General features: G+C 36.8%; 1 protein-coding gene and 1 long non-coding RNA gene across 8 annotated transcripts in view; one reads left to right on the top strand and one right to left on the bottom strand.

Annotated features, from left to right (window-relative positions):
* Positions 1-101: 101 nt before the first annotated feature.
* On the bottom strand, positions 102-25654 carry LOC117963529 (spindlin-Z). 6 transcript variants are annotated; one of them, XM_059022021.1, is made up of 8 exons: positions 25386-25654; positions 19872-19946; positions 13870-14131; positions 12820-13014; positions 12557-12682; positions 5957-6210; positions 4963-5196; positions 102-4602 (listed from the first exon to the last, which is right to left on the bottom strand). In XM_059022021.1, exons 5-8 carry the CDS (start codon positions 12670-12672, stop codon positions 4403-4405), a joined length of 804 nt encoding a protein of 267 aa, XP_058878004.1. In that variant the 5' UTR covers positions 12673-12682; positions 12820-13014; positions 13870-14131; positions 19872-19946; positions 25386-25654; the 3' UTR covers positions 102-4402. The 6 variants fall into 6 exon arrangements, with proteins under 6 accessions (XP_058878004.1, XP_058877997.1, XP_058878019.1 ...); XM_059022014.1 differs by having other exon boundaries at positions 25440-25654; XM_059022036.1 differs by having other exon boundaries at positions 12557-12605; positions 25440-25654.
* LOC131736823 (uncharacterized) overlaps positions 25648-25960 on the top strand; it is a 33118-nt gene continuing 32805 nt past the window's right edge. For both annotated transcript variants that reach the window (XR_009328406.1, XR_009328405.1), the window contains exon 1: positions 25648-25716. This is a non-coding gene — a long non-coding RNA (uncharacterized LOC131736823). The remainder of the gene's footprint in view (positions 25717-25960) is intronic.

Genomic DNA, 25960 nt, shown 5'->3' with positions numbered 1-25960 from the left:
CTTTTCTTTAAGGCAAATGCAAAATGGTTGTAGAAAGCAGCAGGGGGGGGGGGTCAGATTGCACAGCATACAATTTCATTGGCAATATTCACAGACTGGTATTGGAGTGCAGGTTGTAAGCATGTATTTATTAAGGATAAAATTGTAATTCAATTACAATGAGATGAACAGCATTTTAAACAAAACATATTTAGAGTACACACACAGCAGAAATAGGCAGATGAACATCATTAGGAAATATTACATTTGAATTAACAAAGATACACTGCCATTTTCTGCAACTGAACAATTTTAGTAGATCAGGTTTTCTTTACAAGACATTGGACACATGTGCAAAAGTCCTACTTTGCTTGTTACTGGTACTGTGATAGAATACTTTTTTTTTTTTTCAAATTCTGAACTCTGGTAAATTATCAAGGGTACTTCCAGGGTTACTTTTATTAAAATTAAGATATGCATCAGCAAAACATGAGAATCATTGAACTGAATTGAGATTATAATGGACCAACTAGAAAGACAGATAGAGGTTTGACAACATATTGCTGGATGAGACGGCATTAACAGACACGTTGCTGTATGAAAGATATCTATTATAAGTTTTAAATATGACCTCCTTTGTTAAATGTGCAAATTGTAACCATCTTGTAATTATTTTTATGTGTACTAAAGGAACTCAGGCATTATTATAACACAAGACTAACTTCAAAATATGTTCCTAGATTGTGGAAAACCTCCCGGTCTTAAACCCAGAGGGGTAAAGAAAATACAATATGTTGGATGGTGCAAGAACATTTTTGTCCCACCCATTAATACAACTGCCCCAAAAAATTAAATGTATACAGTCCACAAGAGTAAAGTTTGATGGGAAAATAATCCCACGCAGCTCTTGTAAGGAGGGAATGGTAAACACAGTCCATGTTCTCACCACATTGAGTTAGCCTACCTTTCATTCAAGCGATTAATACGTACTTACCTTAACACATTTAGCCTTGAAAAATGTATCAATTCACTAACCAATAATTGTTTTCATTATGTGAACAGCTTTGTCTTTGCTCATAGTGTGGAGTTTTTCTGTGGACATAACCAAGACAGCATGTAATTCAACTAAATCATAAACGTTTCCAACACTGAACTGCACATTAAGTTTTTATTTTTTTTAATGTTATAAGGATAGAGTTACATCATAATTATAAAAAAAAATTACTTACAGAATTAAGTAATATTTTTTTTTTAAAAGTGTGTTTATATTTCTAAATGCAAAGGATATGAACTATCTACATTGTTAAAAAACTAAACAAACAAAAAAAAACAAGTGGCCAAATTGAAGCCATTTATCTAGACGCAAAAGAGAACATGAAGACCATTGAACTCCACATGTATCTGTAACCATAAAACTACACTGTATAATTACACACAAAAAAAAAAACAGCATCTTAAAGGAACCAAATTGGGATATATTTTGCCACTATCTTTCATTTTTGCAAGTTCTAAAAACAAAACAAAAAAACAAAATGCAAAGTCATTTATTCTGATATGTAATTTAAAACTTAATGATTTTTTATTTTTATTTTTTTTTAATATAATTCTTGTTCGACTATTTCAGTATTTTTGTCGTCTTTGATTTTGGCACTCAAAAGAATACATCATTTTTTTCATACTACCAGTTTTTATCAGTGAACATCTATGGTCCCTCAAATGCTGTATGACACACACATACCACTGGCCTTAGTTGGCACTTTGCTTGCATCACCAGTGCATTTGATCCTACCAAGAATCATAAAAAAGCACAATAAGATACAAAAGGACATAAAATAAAAGTAAATTAAACAAAAAACAAATAAAAATCCTGTTTAACATGCAACTCACTAGTTACATTAACTGCGCTACCTGAACTAAGCATGCAAAAATAATTGTCTGTATTTAAAAGCTTCCAACATGGACCGGACATCAAACACAGTACAACAATACTACAGTAGGTAAATGAAAAAGGCCAATAATTCCATACATTAAAATATATATATATACTATATATTTTAGACTTGCACTGTTAAAAGCCCCAAGACTTCCGGAAAGTAACATGGAATCCCTGTAACAAGGGACTTGCATTTAGTTACCAAGGTAACACAAGAACTGCATACAGATCTGAAACCTGAGCCCAAAGCAGATGGACAGGGACTACAAATTCCGTATACTAAATAAACCAGTTGTCACTAGAAATAGATTTAGTATCCAGGAGTGACTGAAGGTATACATCAGCAGGATCCATTTATATTTACTGTACAGTAAGCAAGAAGCAGCATAACAAGGGGGTCGGGTTAAGGGAATACAAAGAACCTTGCTTTGTAAAGTAAGTACTGTGTAAATATTGTAATACTCACGTATCAATACAGTAATATCTCACAATGGACTGCAAATATTCTGAATGACTACCTTAACTCAAGCAGACAAGCAGGCTTTGTTTCAAGTATTATTCTGAAACGTAACCATTAAGTTGTTCTGTTGCTTAATATCCACTTAAATGCTACGAATAACATTGAGCTTCATCTCAAAAGGCTCAGGTTGGAGATTCACACGAGTATTTTTAGCGTCATTAAAAAATAATAATAATAAAAATAACAATAATAATAATCCCCCCCCACTCCCACCCCCTAGAAAAAAAAAAAACCTTGACAAACAGCAGGATGCAGGGGATGAATTTCAAGATTCAACACTGTCCTGAATACAATGAATCACATTTACAACATGGATATTTAGTGCTTTATAAATGTTCATGAGAATCAATTGACCTGCCTTTGGTTACCCATTTTACATACTGTAAAATACAACGTGATGGGAATGCACTGAAAAATGATACTACTGTACCAATACTGCAATGTTTATTTACCATTTAACAGAGTAATGAGGCACGCTCCTTAAGGCTCAAATAGTAATCCGGCAAAACAGAAAAAGGGTCATAAACAACAGATTCCAAATGATAATAAACAAACACTCAATTCTGAGGGCATCCGGTGATTCCGTATTTGCTAAAGAATATCAGACAGCTTTACATTGACCTGCAGGCTTTTTATAATTACCTTTATTGCTCCAATGATTATTGTTTAAAAAAAAAAAAAAGCTATTCTAGATGAGTGCATTTTTTTGTGGGTTCAAAAACTAAAACAGGGACCAAGCAGTTTTAAAAGAACACTTGTTAAACTAGCCTAAAAAAGTATTTTTATTTTAAATGGTATCCGGTACCATACTAGGTTAAGGAAAGCAGTTTGCATGCCGTACTTGCAGGTATTCTTGATGTTAAATGCCCTGATACTGAAACACTGACCTGGGAAGGGAAGCTGTCTTGAAGCAAGGCATACAAACAGCTTTCTTTAATCCAGTGTGGTTACCTGCTTTCGTGATACAGGTTTGCTATAACGTGCTTGTTTCAAAACTGCATATCTAATATCATCAAATGTATCTAATAATGACCAAATGGAAGTATGACAGGACATGACAGGTGAGATATGTGGAATTATTTAATGTATACCCCTTTTATTATACTTTTTTTTTTTTTTGAACTTTCAGAAATAGAATGGTGCAAATTACACTAAATACATACTAGAAATTAACCTTCCAAATTGGTTTTAACCAGAGATGTTTGATTATTTATTTATTTATTTTAAAACAGAACTGCACTGAAAATTTCAAGGCAAGTAGGATATTTTGTAAAGACAAAAAAAAAGGTATTTTCTACAAATTCAAGGTGAATTAAGGCAAAATATTACACCAGCAAATAATTTAAACTGATGTAACAAACCTAACAGTTATTAAATTTATATGGAAGTGTGTATGCATTCAGAAAAAGGTTTAAAAATTAGCTTTTATCCAATACAAATTGCAAGCTTCCACATTAGATCTTTTTAATCCTTTAAGGACGTGGTTTTAAATATGTCAAACAATCACATTTAAAAAGAGAAAAAAACAAAACAAACAAAACTGAAAATCATAATTAACAAAAACTAAAAGGTTCCTCTTGATTTGCCAGAATAAATTCTCCCAAGGTTACTTGCTGTCTGGTTATCTTCTGTCTGCTTTTTCTGTTCTTGGAGTGGTTTATCTAGTACAGATACATCTTGAAGAATGAACTTAACTTAAAACAACGTGTGAAGACTGCATCCTCCCGAGGCGTGTTCCTCTGTCCAATGTGTTTAACATCGTTATGTTGGGCAGTGCCATCACACCCCCCCAAATAAAAAGGAAAAGGATAGAAATAAAGCTATGCTGGATGGCAGGGATTGTGGGCTGGCGGAAACAGCATGCTTCTATGAGCCTGGAAAGCAATATATCCATTTTGTCCCCTCAAGTTGTCCAGAGAAAAGTTCAAAACATTTGGCAAAGTTTTTTTCTTTCTTCTTTTAAAGGAAGCCTAAGATGTTTTTACTAAATCATAGACGTAAATGTGGAAATCGTCATCAAACTTGATGAAATAAACCGATGGTTTGGCTTCCACCTGATGGATGACCATGCCAGTCCTTTTAGAGCCATCTTCTTTGGCATATTCCACTTGCTTCCCCACAAGACTGTCAACAACCTCTCCGGGCTCTCGCTCAGCAGGAGGCGAGTCATCTGTAAAATTGAAAAAAAGTTCACGCACCATTTCAAACTGATGATCCCAGCTTTGGCCTCAGGGCTTTTGGCCTTAGCCTTACCTTATACTTCTAGTGTGGAACACACACATTTATTTCTGTTACACTTGCTTTAAACAAGCACAGAAAAATGTAACTTAATTTAAGTGATGGCCCACCTTTTCCAATCTGTTACTGGATAGCTTAATGGATCATTACCAGTTACAAATAAGCTATGAGCAGACAATGTATGAACATAATTCTTATCTTTTGTTGACTGCTTACTTATAAAACCACAATAATGTATACAGTATAGCATATGCATTTTATACAATTAAAGAGAAGTAAAATGCATAATTACTGGAGTCTGGCATTATCCGCAGGTCACCCTCTTTATAATCATCTAGGAGTTGGTACATGTATAAAACAGGATCCTTTTCATAAGTGATATAAAACCATGTGTTCATAATTGGAGCGCGGGCTAGAACCATGCCCCTCCATTCATCTTTTGATCCGTCTTCTGTTTCAAACATGTGCTCCACAGCTTTGCCAATCATTGTATCTGCTAGGTGTGCGTCACTGATTCGAGAAGAGGCTATAAAAATAATAACATTAAGCAATATCAGTGACATTCTTCTTCAACCACGGCTGTAAATACAAAATTAGAGCCATTAGTAACATGGCAAACTGGCTTGCCAAAGCAAGACCAAGAACTAAGAACCACTACATTTCTGTGTATCAATACCCATCGATCTAGCTCCATGTCTTGAGGAAATCCGACTGAAAACAAATACCATTTATTTGCAGTTTGCTGGATTTATATGAAGTTTCAGACTTGCTTTTGCAGTAAGAACACAACACTTACATCTGCTACAGTTTATACTTGGTCAAACAAGAATTTTGAAATATACAGTACTTCATCATTTAATTGTTTGAGCACCATTTTAAACAACTTCAGTATGTTTAGATTGTGTATATATATACAGTTTAAAGATGGCACTCCGTAAAAATGGACTTAAGGTAGGAAAAATTACCTTAAAATAAGGAAAATGGCAAAAGTGGGCCTACTGTACAGTATAATAGACGAGAGCAAATAAAGTTAATTTCTGCAAATATCTTACGGTACAGTAGTTGGATTAAAGGTGAAACAACTTCCAAAATAAATATTTCATTTTGGCCGTCACTTGCAAGCAAAATCCCCACCTTATAGACCAGTGTCTTAAAAGCAAGATCTTGTTTAATTGGATTTCTTTTGTTCTACTGAATTGTATTAAAAGACAAACTGTACCTAAAAATTGGCAAGGCCAAAAAAACACCACACAAAAAAAAAATAAAACAAATAAAAAGCACCTTACCTATTCTGTCTGGCAGAACCTCAAGACCTTGAACCCTGTCATCTTTGTGAAGCTCAAGTCCATAGACACAGTCAAATCCATCGTATTTAATCAAGTAGAGAGAGGGGTTAACTGGAACCTGATCTAGAACGGTTCCCTTCCATTGTGTTACAGGTCCACTTCCTTCTTTCCAACCATGTTGTATTCTACACCCAACAATATTCCGCCGGGGCTGAGAAACAGGCTTGCTGGGCCCCACATTGTTGCGATGCTTTCTGTATCAAATGTAGAAATTAAAACAATTTTAAAACAGAATTTTAAACTGAAAAAAATACATATAAATACATGACATGGTATTCACAGTAATTGAATTCCATACCTCTATTTTTTTTTAGCATACTTTACCAGGCGTTTTTATTGTTAATAACAAAAAACAAAAACCTAGTGCTTGACTCTATTTATTTTAAACCAAGAGTCTATGTCTCAGTGTTCCTTCCTTGTTACTATGCATCACTGCATGAGATTCAAATCATTCTAAAGCCAAAACACTTTTGCAGATTGCAAGTGGAGTGCAATCATTTTACAGGGAAAGCCCTTGCAAAATAAATCCCAGAGACACACCAAGAATAAAATATCAGTCTTGCTTCATTAAGCATTTAAAGGATTGGAGATGTGTAAAATGTTTATTCTAAAAAAAATACTTATATATATATATATATATATATATATATATATATACAGTGCCTTGCGAAAGTATTCGGCCCCCTTGAACTTTGCGACCTTTTGCCACATTTCAGGCTTCAAACATAAAGATATGAAACTGTAATTTTTTGTGAAGAATCAACAACAAGTGGGACACAATCATGAAGTGGAACGAAATTTATTGGATATTTCAAACTTTTTTAACAAATAAAAAACTGAAAAATTGGGCGTGCAAAATTATTCAGCCCCCTTAAGTTAATACTTTGTAGCGCCACCTTTTGCTGCGATTACAGCTGTAAGTCGCTTGGGGTATGTCTCTATCAGTTTTGCACATCGAGAGACTGAAATTTTTGCCCATTCCTCCTTGCAAAACAGCTCGAGCTCAGTGAGGTTGGATGGAGAGCATTTGTGAACAGCAGTTTTCAGTTCTTTCCACAGATTCTCGATTGGATTCAGGTCTGGACTTTGACTTGGCCATTCTAACACCTGGATATGTTTATTTGTGAACCATTCCATTGTAGATTTTGCTTTATGTTTTGGATCATTGTCTTGTTGGAAGACAAATCTCCGTCCCAGTCTCAGGTCTTTTGCAGACTCCATCAGGTTTTCTTCCAGAATGGTCCTGTATTTGGCTCCATCCATCTTCCCATCAATTTTAACCATCTTCCCTGTCCCTGCTGAAGAAAAGCAGGCCCAAACCATGATGCTGCCACCACCATGTTTGACAGTGGGGATGGTGTGTTCAGGGTGATGAGCTGTGTTGCTTTTACGCCAAACATAACGTTTTGCATTGTTGCCAAAAAGTTCGATTTTGGTTTCATCTGACCAGAGCACCTTCTTCCACATGTTTGGTGTGTCTCCCAGGTGGCTTGTGGCAAACTGTAAACGACACTTTTTATGGATATCTTTAAGAAATGGCTTTCTTCTTGCCACTCTTCCATAAAGGCCAGATTTGTGCAGTATATAACTGATTGTTGTCCTATGGACAGAGTCTCCCACCTCAGCTGTAGATCTCTGCAGTTCATCCAGAGTGATCATGGGCCTCTTGGCTGCATCTCTGATCAGTCTTCTCCTTGTATGAGCTGAAAGTTTAGAGGGACGGCCAGGTCTTGGTAGATTTGCAGTGGTCTGATACTCCTTCCATTTCAATATTATCGCTTGCACAGTGCTCCTTGGGATGTTTAAAGCTTGGGAAATCTTTTTGTATCCAAATCCGGCTTTAAACTTCTCCACAACAGTATCTCGGACCTGCCTGGTGTGTTCCTTGTTCTTCATGATGCTCTCTGCACTTTAAACGGACCTCTGAGACTATCACAGTGCAGGTGCATTTATACGGAGACTTGATTACACACAGGTGGATTCTATTTATCATCATTAGTCATTTAGGTCAACATTGGATCATTCAGAGATCCTCACTGAACTTCTGGAGAGAGTTTGCTGCACAAAGTAAAGGGGCTGAATAATTTTGCACGCCCAATTTTTCAGTTTTTTATTTGTTAAAAAAGTTTGAAATATCCAATAAATTTCGTTCCACTTCATGATTGTGTCCCACTTGTTGTTGATTCTTCACAAAAAATTACAGTTTCATATCTTTATGTTTGAAGCCTGAAATGTGGCAAAAGGTCGCAAAGTTCAAGGGGGCCGAATACTTTCGCAAGGCACTGTATATATATATATATATATATATATATATATATATATATATATATATATATATATATATATATATATATATATATATGCACATATATGAATGACTGGGTGAAGAATTTGTTCTCCATTTTACCCAAACAAATATTTTCCTAAGTGGTGACTTCCAAGACTACTGCAATATTCAATGTAGTGTTGTACAGAAACCTATTTAAGGGTAAAATGAAGAGAAAATATAAAAAACTCAGATAAGACATTGTGTGATTTTATTTCTAGTTTCTCACACTGAATGAAAATATGACTGTGTCAGGTTTATATCACCAAGTGTCCCCCCCCCCCCCCCCCCCTTTTATTTTCATTTTCATTTTCTTGATCTTTTCAAAACATCTCCATAAATTCTTCCATCACTGGACTGAACCTCATTGTTTCCAAGTTCTCGTCATTGTCTGGTTGAATGTCCACGTCTTGAAGTTGTTATTTCTTCATTGTCTGGTTGAATGTCCACGTCTTGAAGTTGTTATTTCTTCATTGTCTGGTTGAATGTCCACATCTTGAAGTTGTTATTTCTTCATTGTCTGGTTGAATGTCCACGTCTTGAAGTTGTTATTTCTTCATTGTCTGGTTGAATGTCCACATCTTGAAGTTGTTATTTCTTCATTGTCTGGTTGAATGTCCACATCTTGAAGTTGTTATTTCTTCATTGTCTGGTTGAATGTCCACATCTTGAAGTTGTTATTTCTTCATTCTCTGGTTGAATGTCCACGTCTTGAAGTTGTTATTTCTTCATTGTCTGGTTGAATGTCCACGTCTTGAAGTTGTTATTTCTTCATTGTCTGGTTGAATGTCCACGTCTTGAAGTTGTTATTTCTTCACTGTCTGGTTGAATGTCCACATCTTGAAGTTGTTATTTCTTCATTGTCTGGTTGAATGTCCACGTCTATTTTGAATTTGATATTTCTTCTCTTCTTCGCTTGTCGTGGAGTGATAGTAGCTGTGGTTTGTTTTTAAATGAAGCATCCAACTAGGGAGCATCATGATGTAGGAACATGTATGTTATAGTAATACATTTATTGCACATACCTACATATGTACATGACTACAAGGATATATTTCTTTCAATATAGCGGTCTATTCCCATGGCAACACACACATTCGTCTTGTCTTTGGATCCATTTTATTTTGCACATATATGGGGCTATTTATGCCTTTTGTGTTTTGATAAATCACTATCTAGTTATAAAATGCTTGACTGTATTTAAGTCACTCACTTTTTCCATTTGTTAACTTTCTATTCAGTCGACACAGTAGATGTGTCCTAGTAATCAGAAAGAACATGTCCACTTCTATTTTTACTACACACCATAGTAAGAAAAAATTATAATTTTGTGTTATCTGACAACACGTTGTCAAAACAAACAACCACATTTTGAAAAACTTTCATTTAGAAGTCTATCAAATTATTATTCTTTTTTATTTCTACATATCTAAAGTTTGAGTGTTTTTTTTTCTTAAGTACCAAGGATGGAGTAAACATTTCTTAGCAGTATACACACAAATGTAGTCCAATATAGGCAAATGGAGTGCATTATTTATGGAATGTAGGTTGTTACAAGCCACTCACATGCTTTATACAACACCCTCGCTATAACGAACCTGTTGGGGTCCAAGCCTTTTGTTCATTATATCGAGGGGTTCATTATAGCGAAAGGACAATCAAAATGAACGATAAACTGTTGGAGTAAGTTAATGAGAGGAGATTGTGAATAAAAATAGAATTAAATGTACCTGTTCGTCTTGTGTTCAGTATTCTGCCTTTGCTTTATCCTATTCGTTAAAGAATTAAAATGCAAATCCTGAATTGAAGCTGAACTGTTATTCAAAATCAACCTGACATGAATCGTTTCAAAGTGCACCAAATCTTAATCCAACACGCAAGAATCCCAAACTGAGCTTTTATTCAAAATCAACCCGACATGAAAAGTTCATCAGATCCTCCAAGTTTTTGTTGTTTTTTTCTTCAATTAATTTTACTTTGCCGCATGGTTGCTGAACAAGTCAAAACCTATATTCACGACAGAGATATGCCTGCGTTTTTTCCCCTAAACGATAAATATAGTTTCCAGCTTTGTTGCAACATAAAATTGTTGTTTCAGAGGCGTAGTTACACAGCGAGTATTTATTAAGACAAAAGAGCTGACTTCACTGCGGAGGCGGCATCCCGTTTGTACAGACCGGGAAGTTGACAGTGTGTGAGACAATTACGTTTTGAAGAACACTTTTTTTCTTTTTTAAAATCATTATCACTGTTATTATCCAAGACAAGTTTACCTTGTTTTGTATTTTCCAGACCAAGAAAAATGTCTTGTCATTCTTAAATGTTTGAAAATAAATTCTAATGAAGGCTTTCTCATTTTATTTAGTTTATGGGTTCTTAGTCAACATATTTCTTCTCTAGGACCACATCAGCATATTTAATCCTTTGCGGTCCTATGTCGGACCTGGTCCGACATTGCAATTTTCCATTTCCGGTCCAATGTCGGACATCAAAAAGACGCAAAAAACAGGTCTCTAGTCGTTTTTTCTCTGGAAAAAGCTGAGAAAAACCATTCAATGGCCGAGTGAGATCGATAGGAGCCGAGAGAAGCCGAAAAAAAAAAGAGGGGGGGCGTATCTCATGAATACAGATAGCCCCGGCATCACATAGATAACACGAACATAAACAAACAATATAGCTGCTTCTGCATCCAGCACTCAAAGAAGCTCACAGACGTTTGCAAAGCTTTTTTAGAGGTTATAGTAATAAAATAATGACTTGGATTGCATTATTGAGGAGTTTGGTGATAAAACGAGTGATCAGGAGATGATTTATCGGTATGCACTACTATAAAGAGGTATATGAAAAAAACAGCGAACAAGGGGTGGGGCGGGGCTGGAGATGCAGTACTGAGTGTCCTGTTGATATGCAGTGCCTTTTAAACCTGTTTTGCTGTGAAAAAAAATAATTTTAAACAGCGCGTCTAAAATAAACTGCGCGTGTGAAAATAAATTGGACCTGACATGCCTGAGACGCGCTGAATAAATGGACCGCAAAGGGTTAATGTGGTTAATATAGGATGAGACATAACAAAGTATATCAAGACTACCTGACAAATACTACTTCATTACCTGTAGTGATATGTAAGAAATTAGTCTCGCTGACTTTTTAATACTTGTTTTAAGCAAAATTTGTGGATACCCTTGTGTTCTCCCACACATGTGCAATCAATTCTAGTCAAATTAACCTTTCTGCTGCCAAGTTAGTAGGATGTTCCCAAGGTAAAAATGTCAACTTTACATCGTTCTGTTACACTTTAAAATAACGGCTGCAAATTCCTGTGAATCCCAATGCATTGGCTGATATTCCTGTGGTGTTTCACTTAAATTAATCTGTGCCCATTTTTATTTATCTTCAGGACTACAAAAATGATAATAAAACAACAAACCATCCTTTGAAACTATTGATTTTCATATGAATCTGCGGCCATTATTTTAAACTATCACCCATTGTTCTATTTAACACACACACACACACACACTTTGCAGTGATAAAACCTAGATTTTGGACAGGATAAGAAAACATGTAGCAGCAACAATGCTGTCAAATTCCTATTGCTTAAAAATAACATTAGACAAATTAGATTTCTCAAATGTATTTTATACATTTATAATGGGACACCGTCAAAAGTTTTCTGAAGCAAAAGTCTGAAAAAATTCTCATTTAAGAGTTCCATCTTGACCTGTATTTTAAACCTACCTTTGTAAAACTTTATCGCTGCTCACAAGATTATCAAGCTCTAAACGTGACCAGAAATAGTCACATTTATTTTACACACTGTTGCAATCTTTATTTGTAACTATATATTTATAATAAAATCTCCTGTCATTGGTAAAGTACACGAGGACATCCTCATGAAAAAAGCGCTGGAACATTTTATCTTTTATTATATATTTTTGTCCCCGTCTAATCTATGGACATCTCTCTAGTGTACTAACACTGTTGACTTAGCTAGTCAAAGTGGTGTAAAAAGACTGACTATTCTTTTGAGATGGTACAACAGTACACAGCTTTGGTCAGACAAACACCACATTATGACCCTTTTACTATCTAGGAAAACCTAAATACTATAAATGTAGGAGTAGCATTGTCATGCTGAAATTACGATAGCTTTGTTTTCAGCTGTATTCCATTACACTGTCACAGCAAAATAAAATAAAATGTTCCAGACTTACTTGTGGGAACCTTTTTTCTTCATCATACTTGCAGAAACACCTGTGTGCCCTAAAATTGAAGAAATATGAACGCCAGGGGTGAATAAACTGCACACCACATCAAGGTATATCAGCATCACACAGAACCTGTGCCAAGGGAATACATAACCCAATACAGCTGTCAGTACAGTATCATGAAAAAGAAGGTCATGTTTGTAAAACAGCTAACAAACAGTTTTATCAAAGTAATACAAATGGCATTGCTTAAAATATTGAGAAATTACTTTGTAGTGTGGTCGAGAGTTCCCCTCTAAATATGTACAGAATACAATCTGTACTCCAAAACGGGATCAACCAGCATCCGACATCCAGAGAGGGAAATTAAACATGTCTGTTTGACCTCCGTTTGAGAGCCTCTGTAGTTGTGAGTGTATAATGGCCCACCGAAACACACTGGAACTCCACGTTTGCAGCAAAAACTTAAAAACAAAAAATCAGATTTGGGCCTTAACACCAGCTGAATTAATTAGAAGGGAACTAAATTACATAAAACAAGTTATTTGGTCACAGTTCAAGTGACTGCAGTTTTTAGGCACAAAATAAAAATCTTGCCATTGTTTATTCAATGGAGCCTTCTAGTTTCTAGTGCACAGCAACGCCACTTTGCATGCAACGCGAGAGCCAAATGGCACAACATGCCACCTGAAACACGGAAGATCAATACTAGGTGGTCCTGTAACACAGATGGTTTATAACTCGCGGCTGCCATCAGCGATGTTGGATTTCATTGTGGTCTTTGGGCAGTCGCCATCGTCTATGTTCATGCATACAGTATACTGTGTAAAAAATGAAACGTGGCAGCGAAAGGGTTCATTTTTAGTGGACTAGAAGAAATCTACATTGAATCACAAACCTACAGTAAACTTATTTTACCTACCTCAAAACACAGATCTCAGGGTTAACAGAAAAGTAGTGACCCCCAACCATGAGCTTGGGAATAACGAAAACAACTACGGTAAATTTGAAAGCCCATAGTCAAGACAGAATACTCTCTAATTCTTGAGGCTTAAGCCAACAACAAATGTCTTTAAAAACTGGGCTAAGAAAGTTGTGTCTCTCTCCCCCCCCCCCCCCCAAATTCCTTAAGACTAACACAACTCAAAATTGATCACCCATCTGTACCCTGTTCACCAATTTATCAACGGTAATGTCCGACCAGTTTTCTTTCCTTGTTTAGTCCCATTCATACCAGAATTGCCACAATTCAACTTGCATATTTTGATATGGATCACTATTGAATTTGTTTTCAAGAAACACACAAAAAGAGTGCCTACCTGCATCAGCTCTGGATCTCTGGCCTGATGTCTTCCCAAATGGGGTCTTCATTCATCTGTGTTTAGATGAGCAGCAAAGCTGCCAGACTAGGGTGAAATATCAATAATAACCAATACTGTGAGGAGACTACAGCAAGAGAAAGCTAATTTTCTTTAATCCAACATGCAGACTGGCTGCATACAGTAGCGTTTCCCAGGGAGGATGCTAGATGTACAGATGGGTTTTCAAGGAGCTGCCGAGACAAGGTTCAATCCCAGGTTCCTGTAAAAGCAATAATATGACTTTGTATCCTGACTGGTACTGTAGATGAAACTAATTATATATATATATACACACACACACACACACACACACGTACTGTAGGCCTAAAGTTTAAATCATCTGATGCAGGAAAAACAATATTTAAAACATAATGTCATCCAACTAAATTATGAAGTTTTTGTTTATGATTAAGGCATTTTCTTCTTGTTTCAAAAACAGCAACATTGATTTTTTTGAAAGCCAGAATTTATGCATAAATAACACTGTAAAAATGTGACCCTGGATGCTTTCATCCTGACATGTGTGATCCACAAGGATAATAAATACATGTCCTTGCAAAATATTTAAATTCAGGCAAAATGTTCCAAGATATAGCCAGAAATCATGCACAAGTAAGTCACCAACTCAACAATTCCAAAAATGGAAAGCAATCTGGATAATAATAATAATAATAATAATAATAATAATAATAATAATAATAATAATAATAATAATATAGATAAAACAAGAATATATTTTGTTGTTTTGCTCAGTATTCTTTCCCTAGAATGAATGAATTAATAAATAAATAAATCAATCAAGTACTGCAAGTTTATTAACAATCACAACTTTTGCATTATCAAATTACAGAAAAGCCTTCTTCCCATTCTTCATATACTTAAATTGGTCCAGTCTAGGCACTTCACTTACATTTATTATTTTTGTTTCAATTCTTCTAATAACTGGGTAAAATTACAAAATAAATAAATAAATAAGTCCTAGGTTCCCTGTGTTACAGTAGAGTAAATATCCCATAAAGATCCGGCAAACGGGGGGGAAAAAAAAAAAGTTTAGAACTGCAGCTCAATGTCAATGGACAGTGCTCAGCACGTCTGAAAAGGGCCACCAAAAAAACAGATGTTTATAATTCTTCTTAAAGGGGCCAAAATGCAACCATCATTCTTTCATTGCAACTTACTAAAACAATGTGATAATTGACCCTCCAATAATGCTACATTTCCATTTACACCAAAAACCCATTCATTTAAAAAAAAAAGAGAAATAAAACAAAAAGGAAAAAGAAAAAAACTCATCTTCCAATATGAAACTGCCACTGTTGCCAATTGCTCCAGTAATCTACAATTCATATGCACAAATGTTAAAACAAAAAGTCCAAAGAGGAAAACAGTAAATGGAGAATGGAAGGAGGTTACCAATAAACTAAACTATCGCTGCAGACTTGGAGCTAAAGTACAGGCTCATGTGCAGTCTCTCATTCCACCACAGTCTGCCTAGACCTGCTCTGTGCAGTCTCTCATTCCACCACAGTCAGCCTAGACCTGCTCATGTGCAGTCTCTCATTCCACCAGATAGCCTAGACCTGCTCATGTGCAGTCTCTCATTCCACCACAGTCAGCCTAGACCTGCTCATGTGCAGTCTCTCATTCCACCAGTCAGCCTAGACCTGCTCTGTGCAGTCTCTCATTCCACCACAGTCAGCCTAGACCTGCTCATGGGCAGTCTCTCATTCCACCACAGCCAGCCTAGACCTGCTCATGTGCAGTCTCTCATTCCACCACAGTCAGCCTAGACCTGCTCATGTGCAGTCTCTCATTCCTCCAGTCAGCCTAGACCTGCTCATGTGCAGTCTCTCATTCCACCAGTCAGCCTAGACCTGCTCTGTGCAGTCTCTCATTCCACCACAGTCAGCCTAGACCTGCTCATGGGCAGTCTCTCATTCCACCACAGCCAGCCTAGACCTGCTCATGTGCAGTCTCTCATTCCTCCAGTCAGCCTAGACCTGCTCATGTGCAGTCTCTCATTCCACCAGTCAGCCTAGACCTGCTCTGTGCAGTCTCTCATTCCACCACAGTCAGCCTAGACCTGCTCATGGGCAGTCTCTCATTCCACCACAGCCAGCCTAGACCTGCTCATGTGCAGTCTCTCATTCCACCACAGTCAGCCTAGACCTGCTCATGTGCAGTCTCTCATTCCACCACAGTCTGCCTAGACCTGCTCACGTGCAGTCTCTCATTCCACCACAGTCAGCCTAGACTGCTCATGTGCAGTCTCTCATTCCACCACAGTCTGCCTAGACCTGCTCACGTGCAGTCTCTCATTCCACCAGTCTGCCTAGACCTGCTGTGAAGTCTCTCATTCATATAAATTGACAGATTATATTATCTCATTGTATATTTCAGACCACATTTCTCTGGTTCTACATTTTGATTTCTTTATTTTTTTTTCCTTTTTGATTTGGATTTTTTTTTAATTGGTATTTATTTATTAGGTTATATCTTTTTTTCACCTCTCCCCATTTCTCTCTAGGATTTCACAGTAATTATTAGGGGTTTGGGGGGGGGGGGGGGGGTGTTTGATTTCTACTGTATAGCTGTAAAAAAAAGATTTTTTTACAGTTAAGAGTTATTGGATTTAATTTATTTTTCATTTCATGCATTTTAAATTGATACGGCTTTACAATTTATTTTTTTATTTTTATTTTTTTTAATTGAATTATCCTCTCACAACACACATCGCATTTGTATAAGGTATACATTTTATTATTGCATTTTTTTCAATTTATAATTTGTACTGGGCAGTGGAGGTTTTATTTTGGTCAGTATGGGATTAAACTATACAAACTCTGTGAGAGCTCCACTGGGTGCACTCATTGGTTCACAGTGTTCTCAGATTGAGCCGCCTGGCTGCCCCCCATGGTGCCAGACCACTGAGAGAATTGTGTGGGATATGGTTTTTCCCCTCCTAACCCTGCGCTACCATTTGTACGTAGATAATTTCTGCACAGGAATCCCTCTGTTTAGGGCCTTGAACACATCCCAAACTATGGCTTGTGGCACAAGACCAAACAGGAAGGGATTTCCTCGTCAACTGGTAGGCAAGAAACGTGGCGAAATCAGTGCTCTGCGCTGTGAGCAGTCTAGGGCCTGTAAAAGCCTGAAAAGCTATATAAAAGGTGCACATATTTGGTATTTTTGAATTTGGGACAATCGGGGCAATTCAAAACCACTGTCCTTTTTAAAAGTGGAACAAAAGATGTCAGATTCACAGGTCCAAATATAAGGAGAAACAATAGATTTTTGCTATATACAGTGGCATTACCTCAAATTGCAGAAGGATTATGGGTAACACACCATTGACATGCAAGGTCATGTTACCCATTTTTAAAATCCTTATTTTGTTCAGTTTTAAAAAAAGTATACTTATGCCAGGGTATCTCATTCTTTAGCGGCATACTGGGGTGGGTGCTATGGACCGTGGGCTGCATATTTCGAAGTGGAAAAGTCAAAGTTGCCTGGTGTCTGTCTAGAGCAAGTAAACCGCCCAAAACCAACGAAAAGATGCACACATAGGTACAGGCACATCCGGCAGCTTAAAAGTTTCTACATTCTTATACCAAACATTAGCATTTTTGGGACTAAATGTGATGCAGGTATAATACATTTTATGAAAAAGTAGCATTTTGTTTACAATAACAGCTGTATTTTGTGATCACATGACCAATAAACCACAAAAACTTGGCACCAATAGAAACTTCAGAATCTGAAAAAAAAAATTGATGTAAAACAAATTCATAAAATGCCTCTAGCACAGGGAATTACCAGGGCCTTAGCAAAGAAGGGATTACTGAAGACATAAGAGTGCATGTCTGCGTGAACAGACAATCTCAAAATATCAGATTATATATCTGAAAAAACAAAAACAAACAGAAATATACGTCCACACCACCAGCTCTTTACAGTAAACAACAAACTATTCCACTACAATCAGCACTCTTTTGGTTTGTAGTGGGAAGCAAAGTACACATGCGTTAATGGCATAAAATAAATACTATTTACCATGTAAATACAGAATGAAAGGAATAAAAGAATTCCGTTTGCATGTATACAGAGCATTCTGAATATTCTAGTATTCCAAATACTTAATATTCTGAATACTTGTGCCATGTAAAACGTACTGAATGTATCTTTAGGGATCATTTCAACCATAATGTTCATTATTTGCTCCTTTGTGGAGTGCATTTGGTGGAGCAAGCTATAGGCCTAATGGTTCGTTGTGATTTACCGGTAATACTGCTGCTTGTGCAAGGCATACTCTCAGTCTCACAGTCAACAGAGCCCGAGGCTTGTGGCTGGACCTCTCTCTGTGGGTAGGTGGATACATGCTTGTATGACATTGTAGGTGGTGATTGTCCCTACTTTGTTCATACAGCTCAGTCTTTTATTGCAAAGTGTGAATTTTACTGTTTTAGTGACTACTTTGGTAAAATGTTCCCAAACAAAACGTTTTATTTAATTTTTTTTTTTTTCAAATCAGACTGGAATTATTTTATTGGCTGCAATCTCCCTCATGTTCCATTTCGCATCGGCTTGCTTATTAATATTAACCACAGCAGTTCAAGGCTAATTATACCATGACCGCCGACAATACCGCATTGTACGATCTCTATTCTTTTGTGTAAAATACCTCCATTTTGTAGTCTCTCATATTAATTTAATTAAAAAAGTGTACACGTGCAATGGTGCATTCCAACCACCTCCGTTACCCATAGCTACAGTTTTGGTATCACCCTGCACTTAAGAATGCCTGTTTGTTTTTTTTGTTTTGTTTTTTTAAAATCTCTGTCAGGAGTAATTTAGAGACATAGAAAGAAAACAGTGATTTATTAATGTTATTTATTAATAATACGCTGTGCAGCAGCAGCAGGCTTAGCGTGGTTAATGGGTCTTTTCAGACCATTAATACGTGTTACAATAAAAGACAGGATTATATTTGAAGACGATTACATGTGCCCATCCCTAGTAAACACGAGTGTGATCCATTACATACAACACAACCTCAAAGGGGAAAGCTTGATGGGAGGAGCACACGGTCAGGAAGTCTAAAGGCTGCTACACACCAGACGCGATGCAGCATGCGAAACTGTGCAGCGATGCGGCAAAATGAACAGAACCTATACTTTTGGGAAATTTCTTTCACACCACACGCAACGTGACAGGCGACTCAGGAGCTGCACCAGGGCGGCGCAAAATAAATGGGATTGAATCATATTGTTGTGATTTGTCGCACATCAACTAGGGCATTGAGCAATCAGAGAACAGCTTTAATGCACGTGGTCCAGCAAGCAGTATCCAAAATGACGGAGAAAACAATAATACTTGTCGTTCAAAAAATACCCAGAGCTTTATGACAAAGGGCATCACAAGTATAAAGATACAGATTTGAAAGATTATATATGCAAGTGCATTTCGAAGGAACTGGATAAGCCTGGTACGTATGATTTATTGCCATATATGTTGAAATACTGTCAGAGAAGACACTCATAATTTTCACATCATGTTGACGAATATGTACCAGTGTTGATCATAGTTTCGTCAACAGCAATTTTGAACAGTTGTATAGATCTGGCAGTTTTGAAACCTGTCGCATCGGCTCTGGTGTCGCTTCTGGTGTGTATGACCGTGTTGCTGGGAAAATGTCTCGTCGCCATTTTTTTAAAATCGCATTGCGTCTGGTGTGTGGAGACCTTAAGACAGGCAGTGAGAGCATGCACTGACCTGCACCACTGGTAAACTCCATCAACCACAGAAATTACTGCTGCAAACAACAGCACACAGAGGTCACCTAAACCTGCAGAATGATGTCGTCTCCCTGGGAGCTTTCCATCTTTAAACAAAGTCACAGAGACTAGGAACAACTTCTCCGCCATGTGCATAGGTTCATCCAACACTTCATACTGTACCTCTATTCTGCTTGCAGGCATCATTGCCGATCCTACCTCCGCTCACTGCTCCTCTTCATACTGGTTCCAATATATCTAGATTAACAAAAACAAACTGAATAAGTATTCAAATACAACTTTCTACTGCAAATGCACAGCAGCTTTTCATTTTCTCTCTAAACGTCACTCCCAATATCTTACTGCAGTACCAAATCTGTGCATGCCCAGATAGTCAAAGCTTGATCTGCGTGAATGTACTGTATGTAACTTATATATCAGGCCTTGCAGGCATTATCTAAAATGGATGGTTGAAGTAAGCTGCTGCTGCTGCTTCTATATGCACTATGTTACAGGTATTGTGTTGGGGGCCGACAAAGAAGAAATTGAAAGTGGTGATGGCAATCTTGGTGCATCACAGCAAAATGAGATTGATCAAGTGGATCGAGGAGGAGGAAAGACAGGAGCATAGTCTGGGTAAAAGTAGGAATTTTACAGCTTCTCAGAAAAGCCTACAGACACACTGGCTGGATAAACCAACATTAAAATTACAATTAGGGCTTTCCTCAAACCAACATTAAATTACAATTAGGGCTGTGTTCGAAGGGTCGTTCACTAGCCAGGAATTTGAAGGTAGTTTTAAACCTTCAAAAGGTTCGTCAGGTGGCATTCACACACTGCTTTTTTTTTTTTCTCTGTTAACAGGAACCGTTTGAATACTATAAAATCACACATTAAATGTCACTCACTTGCAAAAACTGGATCTTTGGATTTGTATAATGCATGTTATAAATTGTAAAATAACAGGATTTTCAATCAAATAAACAAGTAGCTATGGTGACGTCACCAGTAAATTATGCAAATTAGTATCATCGAAGGTTCGAACCTTCCTTCGGTAATGTGTCCCGAACCTTTGAAGGTCAAAATGCACCCTTCGTTGCAGCCCTAATTACAATGCTGTATGTTGTTGACTACCCAGTTATTTGGGTGGTTATACTGTATAAAATTATGTGGGAAGTTCAGTTAACAAAAGATGCTGTGTGGAAATTTTTAAATAATCAAATAAAACAGTCAGTAGTTTAAAAGTTGTGTTTATTGTATAAATTTGTTTAAATATGTCAAACATTTGATGTCGATTGTACTTTTGTATTGGAGAGTAATTTTAGTCAGATTTAATTCAGACTAATAAGCCATCCAAACCTGGAAATTTATCTTGATCAATGTGCCACCGCAATTCCTGAGGTCTGGCCAAACCCCTTTTACACCTGTAAACCCAACTGATCCCAAGAGGTGGGGCCCAACCTAGCTAGCTGAAAATATACTGTAAATTGCAGTAATATTAAATGATAAACAATAAAAATAATATTTCACCACCCTCCAGATACCATACAAGAGACATTCAATATTAATAAACAACGATATGATGGATTTTGTGTGGTGTGTGGCCACACCCAGTCAAAAATCGTGCTGGCCGGAATAAAACCGGAAGTTACGTACGAAAAGGTAAACACACATGGCGACTGCTGCTGAAAACAGAGAAGACGAAGCCTACATTTCTGAACCAGCGGCGAGGCAGTGGGATCCCACTGATCAACAGAGGGAGCGACTAAATGGGGATCGGCAAGAAACAGATCTGTGGCGGATCGGCAACATTGCATGGAGAGTGTAATTTCCAAAATTGTCATTTGTTTGACAACCAATAATATACGCTTCAGTGTCTATACTCTGTAATTAGTTTATATTAGTTTAGAGATTGTCTGTTATGGCCAATACCCATTTTTTGTCATTCTGTCTGTGATCACAGGCCACACTGTGAAATCTTTTCAAAGACGATAAATTACAAACATTACAATAATGTACAGTACACATAAGGACTGATAAGATGGCATTATATAAAGCAGATAGGACAACTTCAGCAATGAATATGGAAAAATAAACGTTTCTTTACTCACCATTACGTCAGTGGTACAAATTTTCTGATGCAGTAAAGTTCGGATAGTTGTTTGTAATCCAGAAATACAGGTTTATACTTCAATATGGTAATGCCATAACAACTATTTACATGTTTTGTATCCTGATGATGCACACACAACAATTAAAGTCTCTACATAATTTTAAAAGTGAGTGCCGATATTGACTAAGTTTGTCAAAAATAATGAAATACTGTAACTTACTTACTCGTTACGTAAACAAGGAAATTAAGAAACAGACAACCCAGTTCACAAAACTATTTCCTCTGAGTGGTGATTCAATAGCAGTTTTGTCCCCGCCTGTGTTGTTTTAGGTGACACTAATTTTTCAGCAGCACGACAATTGCTGGATGAATCATCTTTTCTGATAACCACGATCTTAAAAATCGCATCATAACTTCTTCGTAATCCCTTTCAGTGCGGGATTGCGGGAATCACGCATTTTCCAAGTTGCACCCGCATATCTGCAACTTTCAGTGCGGGAAAATCCTGCAGAGATATTTTAAGACACCAAGCTACTGTATTTTTCACCCAATTTAGAATGCCTGAAACGCTACAACAATCTAAGGGAATGGGGATCAGTGACGAAAGCACTATGAGCCGCATTCTGAGGAGTTCTGGTTAAAATAAATAAATAAATAAAAGTACGTACGTGATTCTCGGCCGCTGTCTAAGGATTATAGAAACTCTACACTGCAGTAAAAAAAAAAAAAAATTTGACATTCACTGAAGGTCTGAGTTCAGCCTGACTTGTTCCTTGCTTCTAAATCCCATGCTATATTCAAGTAAGTCACTCTCAAGATAATCACCGTTGATAAAGTGCGCGCCACAAACAGAATTGTTTTGGTGAACGGATTTCACAGTGAAGTCCTCTCTTTTGACTTGTACAAACTGCGCCCAGGAGCAAAATACGGTACTCTTTTTCCTTTGAATTATTATTTACTACTATTATCTCACAAACCTGTAGGCCAGACATACAGACCAAGAAATGTCTCCCTTTTGATACGTCACGTGTGACGTGGTACAAAAAGGTCGTGTTTTTGGTAGGCGTGGTCCGTGATCCACATTAATCGCATTTTAGTGGCCTATAATTTATTTTTCTTTTTAAATAATAATGCTAATATTCTTAATAAACACTGCTGCATCCATTTTAGTGATAAAAAAAAAAAAACTGCAAGATACACTTTCATCTTTCCAAATCTCAGCCTTGACATATAGGACATAAAAACACATAAAAGAGAGCGTCCATTGACATCACTATCTTGTCTCAGAATTCTTGCTACTGCTTATTCAAAATTCTGAAAACTTTGCAACCAATCACTTTGTATTATCATCAATCGCCAAAGAAAAAAAGAAAGCTATTTTAACTGAATTGATCTTACAACAGAGAAGGTCAAATCTTTTTTGCTTTCCACCGTCAAGGTCTCTACATTCCTACAGTCTCCACAAAAACAACACCAAACAGTACTTCCAGTATAAGCAGCCTCTTTGCCATGACACACGTGTTCAGTATAAATTTAAAAGGACTGCCACTGACCAACGTGTTCACATGTATTCTACAGTTTGCAGGTTTCAGCAATTAGTACTGTATGTATATTTAGTGACATGCTCATGCAGAGGGATTTCTAACAAAATAAATAAACAGAGGTGGTTTAAACTTAATTGAATTATATTGTTCACTTGGCTCAGTCAAGGACATCAGGTTTGATGCTTTGCCTCAGATTTTTTGATTGCTGAAATCATGTAACGGTCATCGCATTACAGCACATTAAATTCAGGTGATTTGTATATTATTAAGCACCCCTGGATAACTTTTGTACCTTCTCGATAGAGTTTAAATTTTAGTTACAACTATAAGAAAGTGGAGAATTGGTTGCCTGGCATGTGAACAGCAGGCTAGTGAAGTGTAATGAAATGCACAGTAAGCAGCAGGTCTTCAGTACCGCAATCTTAGTGCACAGTAGGTTGACTGTACTAGCTAAAATTGATCATTTCTATTGATGCGTCTCAAAAATATTTAAAAACTGATTGAATCAAAAAACTTAAGTAACCTGATGCTATTTGACATCTATTTTGAATACCACCAGTATATCAAATAAAATGCATAAGCAGATACTATACTATATCATTAAATGTGCAGCAATACCTAACCCCACTTCTCTATGAATCTAGAATGTATTCGACTACATCTGTAAACATTTTGACCTACTCTACAGATATGAACAGAGGAGATATATCTCCAGTCAACCGTAACCCAAAGTGTTTATCATACTGCCAACAGAAGACAACTATGGTCACAATCTTCCTAAATATATTAAGAAAAAAAATGCCAAGTCTAAAACTATGGGGCAAAATTTAGGGAAACAATAGTTTTATAACTGCCAAATCCATATTCATAGTTGTGCCCCCCCCCCCAAAAAAAAAACTGTACATATCTGTGGGGTCAACAGATCATACTATGGGAAAAATTGGAATTTTATGCAAAAATGGGGCGTGCAAAATGTCCTCAAGTATGTGTTCATCAGTCTGCAAAAATAAAAGCTTTAGTGAAACAGTGTATTTAGCACTTTGGGAACTTAATACATTGGGTAACAGTAAGGGAAACATATTGGCAGGGAGGGTTCCAAGAATGTGGACTTCAATTGTTCTGCTGTTTGACAGCACCTCCTCACCGGCAACACAAACGTTAGCTTTCATGTCACCATCTTACCAGTATGTCAAAAATCACTAAACGCTGAAAAATGCATGCACGGCTCGTGTACCTGTACAAAAATCACTGTAAATGGTTAAAAATCAAATCAGTAGTTAGGTCAGATATGATTTACTGTACCTACTTTGACCTTTAGCTTGAGCATTACATTAGTGTTTGATTACCAAATTATCAAAAAACGTTATTGGTACCACAACTATACTCTTGTTTATTTTTTCTTCTAATTGTTGCTATTTATGGGTTAATAAAAATATATCACTCGTGTTATTTTCCCCACTTTGTTTGAATAGAAATCTTTTCACATAAAAACAAGTCCCTCAATGACCGTTTTATCCATAGTGTTTTTTTTTTAAAAGGACACATATTCAAAACAATGCTTGCTGAACTTCCTCACACTCAGGCATCTGTCTGCCAACGTTTTTGCTGCATTCTATGAAAAAAACACCAAGAACAAAAACACTAATCTCGAGTATGCTTATCTACAGCTTTTCTAGAGGGACAGACTTAAAATAGGGAAACTGGCAGGTTAATTAATGATTTGCATTAAGTTGACAGAAAATATAGAATACAGAATTGTTATAAAGCTAAAAAAAAAAAAAAAAAAAAAAAAAAAAAAAAAATACCACCGCCTGCAACAGCAGCCAGTGTTTTTATTACAGCAGCAGCAGCAGCGTCAATGTCAGCCATGTTGCTCCACTATTTACAAACCCCGCAGCAGCAGAGACCAGCAGAACGGCGCAGTCGAACAAAGGAAGGACTGTACTCCCTCACATGAAACACATTTTAAATGAACACAAAACTACATAAACAACCCCCTTTTCCACAGAACCACATACACACAAACACCTCTCAATCTACCTTTCAGTGATTTCCTGTGACCATATTCCCTTATCAATATTTCGTGTCGCTTACCCGCTGCTTTGTTAAATATATATAGCTTATTTCGTCTGCCGCTCTCCCCAGTCTCAGCCTCCGTTTGCAGGCAACTCAGATAGATTCCACGGCCGAACCCTCCCCTTCTTTTTGCCAGATTGTGAGATCACCAATTCAATTGGTTGGCGCGCTGGAATCACCTTTCCTGCTAAATAGTGAGTGATTTTTCACTGTTTGAAGCGGCCTGGTCTGCGTCTGTTTCACATTTGAATGCGACAGGAAAGGGAACTAGCTTTGGAGCATGCGCTCATTTGGGGTGAGCAAATTATAACAATTCACGTTGGTTTAAATTCAGATTTTTGCAATTATAAAACGTGCTCGTATATTTTTGAAGAAGTGCAGTTTTAATGACATGACATGACATTTATATTCCAAAGTAAACTTGTCATATTTCAAAGTTTTTCAACCTGGATTAATGGCCTTTGGATAAAAAAAAAAAGTAATTGCACAACTGTGGGATGTAAACTGTATGTCACTAATGTATATTGTTTTTATATTGT

Source organism: Acipenser ruthenus, chromosome 1 (genome assembly GCF_902713425.1).
Source record: "Acipenser ruthenus chromosome 1, fAciRut3.2 maternal haplotype, whole genome shotgun sequence".
Lineage (NCBI taxonomy): Eukaryota > Metazoa > Chordata > Actinopteri > Acipenseriformes > Acipenseridae > Acipenser > Acipenser ruthenus.
The sequence above is the reverse complement of the archived record's forward strand: the minus strand, read 5'-3'. Positions and strand labels throughout refer to the sequence as shown.

Bases quoted from the DNA above. Each gene is read 5' to 3' on its own strand.
- LOC117963529 (XM_059022021.1), bottom strand. From the start codon at position 12,672: ATGCTGATATACCTTGATGTGGTGTGCAGTTTATTCACCCCTGGCGTT. The intron at 6,211-12,556 runs GTAAGTCTGGAA...CATTTGATACAG, and splicing joins AAGAAAAAAGGTTCCCACAA to AAAGCATCGCAACAATGTGG. The intron at 4,603-4,962 runs GTAATTATGCAT...TCAATTTTACAG, and splicing joins GCGGATAATGCCAGACTCCA to ATGACTCGCCTCCTGCTGAG.